The 3,156-nt window shown below is 55.8% G+C and overlaps 2 protein-coding genes across 2 annotated transcripts; both read left to right on the top strand.

The window, feature by feature from the left end:
• On the top strand, positions 1–404 carry SPRG_17861 (hypothetical protein; the record flags this gene model as incomplete). The annotated part of the gene is made up of 1 exon (XM_012357258.1): positions 1–404. A coding segment is annotated over one exon (404 nt), but the record flags the coding sequence as incomplete, so codon positions are not given.
• Positions 405–792: 388 nt separating this feature from the next.
• On the top strand, positions 793–1,718 carry SPRG_17859 (hypothetical protein; the record flags this gene model as incomplete). Its single annotated transcript, XM_012357257.1, has 2 exons — positions 793–930; positions 979–1,718. 2 exons carry the CDS (start codon positions 793–795, stop codon positions 1,666–1,668), a joined length of 828 nt encoding a protein of 275 aa, XP_012212647.1. The 3' UTR covers positions 1,669–1,718.
• Positions 1,719–3,156: the final 1,438 nt, after the last annotated feature.

Here is a 3,156-nt window from a genome sequence, read left to right as displayed (position 1 = left end):
AGTCGGCGCCCGCCGAGGCCCAGCGCATCAAGGTCATCATCAACCGCCTCTTCGACGTCCTTGCGAGTGGGCCCGACACGGTCGAGTTCCGCCGCCTCGCCTGCGGCCTCTCGGTCTTCTCCAAGGACCCGCAAGAGGTCAAGGTCCACGCCGCCTTCCAGCTCTACGACACGAACGGCGACGGTGTGCTCTCGTTGGAGGAGATGATCGACTACTTTACGTGCGTCTTTGCTGTTGTCTTTGCCCTGGACCCGATGCGCCAAGCGGCCATGGGTGGCATTCCGTCGGTCGACCTCGCGCAGATCACGGCCAAGCAGGCGTTCGCCGACGCCGACAAGGACGGCAACGGCGAGATCTCGTTTGACGAGTTCAAGGAGTGGTTCAGCGCGTCGCCCACTGCGTAAGCGTCTTTTTGCTGTGTGCAACATCGAATGATACCGTTTTGAATACATGGGGTTGCTGTTTCAACACATGCAAAGCTGTCTGCCAGAGGTCGCTGCGTCGAAGCTTTGGATCAAGCCCTAGTGCACTCTGTCGCAAACCTCATCACTATCGATATGTGGCGGGGTCTAATCTTGAAAGAAGATGTCCAGGGCTGCCTCGTTGACGATGGTGTCTTCGAGTCGCCACGTACGCCATCCAGTTGCCGTTCTATGTAGAACTTCAGAGTCCAGTACACCATATCTCCAGCGCAGCGCTCGTGAGAGCCACTGGACTAGCGCGGTCGCACCTGCCTCGGCCACGTCAGAATCGTATCCACCACAAAAATAGAGCGCTCCAAAATAGCTTGCGATGGGCTGCACCTCGAGCACGGTCAAGCGAGAGCTCGCTGCGCTCAAGGAGGCCGAGAAGGCGCATGCGGACGAGCTCCTCAAGCTCCAGGACGAGCGGCGTATGCTACAGTACAAGGTCACGGTCCTTGAAGAAATGGTGAGAATCTATTGACGACATCATCGAATCACTCTGACGGTGGTGCAGGTCGCGACGGCCCACATTGAAGCGCACGAGAAGAGCCAAGTAGCAGCCAAGTGCGAGGAGCGCATGAAAGCGATGAAGTGGGAAATGGTGCGTCAGTCACTGCCACACTCGCCGCGCCAGCCCGTGTCGTGGGAGCTAAAAGAGGGCAGCGTGCGGTCACCGACAAACCAAGAGACGACCGACACACCCGACCCCGTCGGCCTCGAGACGAAGCCAAGCTTGATCCCAAAGCCCGAGACAAAGGCCGAGTCCAAGATCGACGCGACGGCAACCTTCAAAAAGGCAGTGTCACGAACGTCGACACTGGAGAAGACCAAGAAGCCGACCACAAACGAGCCGTTGACACAACGGGAGACGAAGAAGCCGTCCCTCTCGCGCGGCTCGTCGGCGTCCGACATGTCATTGGATGGCCCTGCCTCGGGCATTCCAAAACCCAATGGCATTTCCAAGCGAAGCGACGACGAAAGCAAGGCCCTGCCCAAGGGCGAGTTGCGCAAACCGTCGTCCAACAAATCGATCACATCGCTCAAATCCATGAGCTCGATCGGGAAAGGCTCGATGCGCGAGAGCAAGGCGCCGCGCAGCGAGAAGGAGCCCGAGAGCGAAGACGACGACGACTTTATCAAGGAAATTCACGACAACGACGACGTGGTGTCAGTTGGGTCCAGCTCCAAAGGCCACAGGAAATGATTAGCCTCCATCGTCGAGTATTCAGAGATGAATGAGTCAACCCTCCGTCTGCATGGGTTCACGAGTAGAGTGTGCAGTGCTGTAGCTGGCCTAGGGCATCACAGACACGTTGCACGAGTCATAGCTGATCCAATGTGTGATACACTCAAAGACTGCGCATGTCGCACGCCTCAGAAATCCGAGGCCTTGACGCAGTTGACGCGCTGGGCGATATGGCGCTCGTCGCAACTTCTCGCACCGTCGACCTAATTCCTCATCTTCGACAGTTTTCTCGGGGCAGCGCCGTTGCACTGGACAGAACAAAAAAGTCTCTTTCATGAAGCTGACGTCATTCAGCCAGCGTTGAGCTAGGCTACCGCTACCGCTGGAATTTATAGGACGTTCCACCACCGTTCATCGAAGTCAAATATGGTTCAAGCTTATTGGCACAGTACTCACAGAGCATGTATGACACGCATCCTATGGCTGTCCTCGCCGCCACATTGTTGTGGACACGCGGTGAAGCGTCATAGAGGTCCGTCGCAGAGCTGTGTACTACGTAGTAAAAAGGTTCGCGGACGGCCTGGCGGACGGCGGTACATCTTGGCCATGATATCTAAACTGTTTCTTTCGCCGCTTGTCTCGTCCGACCCTTCAGGCCAGTCCCAACGAAAGTGATTTGTCATGGCCAATCACACCTCGGCATTGCGATCTTCTGGTCCTCCCTCCAATCACGCACGCGCAATTCATCTATTTTGACCAATCCTTTTGCCGGACTTTAGGGATACTCCATCACCTCCCCGGCCAACCTGTCATACACATGTAGCAGCAGCTGCGAAGCGCCTCGTCATCGGATCGCCCAGCTTCTATGGACATGACGCGCCGATTGGAATTCAGCCGTCGCCAGAGCTCGTATTCTCGATGGCTGGCCACGAGCCTGTCCATATTTGCTGCCCATATTAGTACGTTACCCCTTGTACTGTTCTCCTTCGCATGTTATAGCTACTTATCTGAGAAACATATCACATTGCGCCGTGGCTGGACGTGGGAGCGGTACCAATCAATCGATCATTCGATTTCCTAGCTTCGAGAGTCGTCGTGATGGAGAAATGGAAGAAGACAATGAAATCTAGTCCTTGGCGAGAGCTCTTGCGGCCAAACGAGCTAATGGTTGCGGTCAGCGTCCCATCGATGCTTGCGCACGGAAAACAGCCAGCATTACCGTGCCGCGAAATTGGGCCAGAGGGGAGGGACACTCTTTCACTTCGGCTTCTTTACATAATCCAAGTGATTTTTATATTCTTGCGGCAACTATTCTATTCAATCCCTCTGCGGTCTCACCAAGCAGCAGCACCAAGGAGGACCATCGTTGCGTCGAGCCTCTTCAACGCCTTCGCCGAAACTCTGCGCAAATTATTCGCGCCGGACGATTCACCTGCGAAACGCCGTCTTCGGACTTCGGCCTATCAACAGTGTGTGCTCAGAGGCGCGACGGCACGTCACACTTCG

The sequence above is a fragment of the Saprolegnia parasitica genome, assembly GCF_000151545.1.
Source record: "Saprolegnia parasitica CBS 223.65 unplaced genomic scaffold supercont2.816, whole genome shotgun sequence".
Classification (NCBI taxonomy): domain Eukaryota; phylum Oomycota; class Saprolegniomycetes; order Saprolegniales; family Saprolegniaceae; genus Saprolegnia; species Saprolegnia parasitica.
The sequence above is the reverse complement of the archived record's forward strand: the minus strand, read 5'-3'. Positions and strand labels throughout refer to the sequence as shown.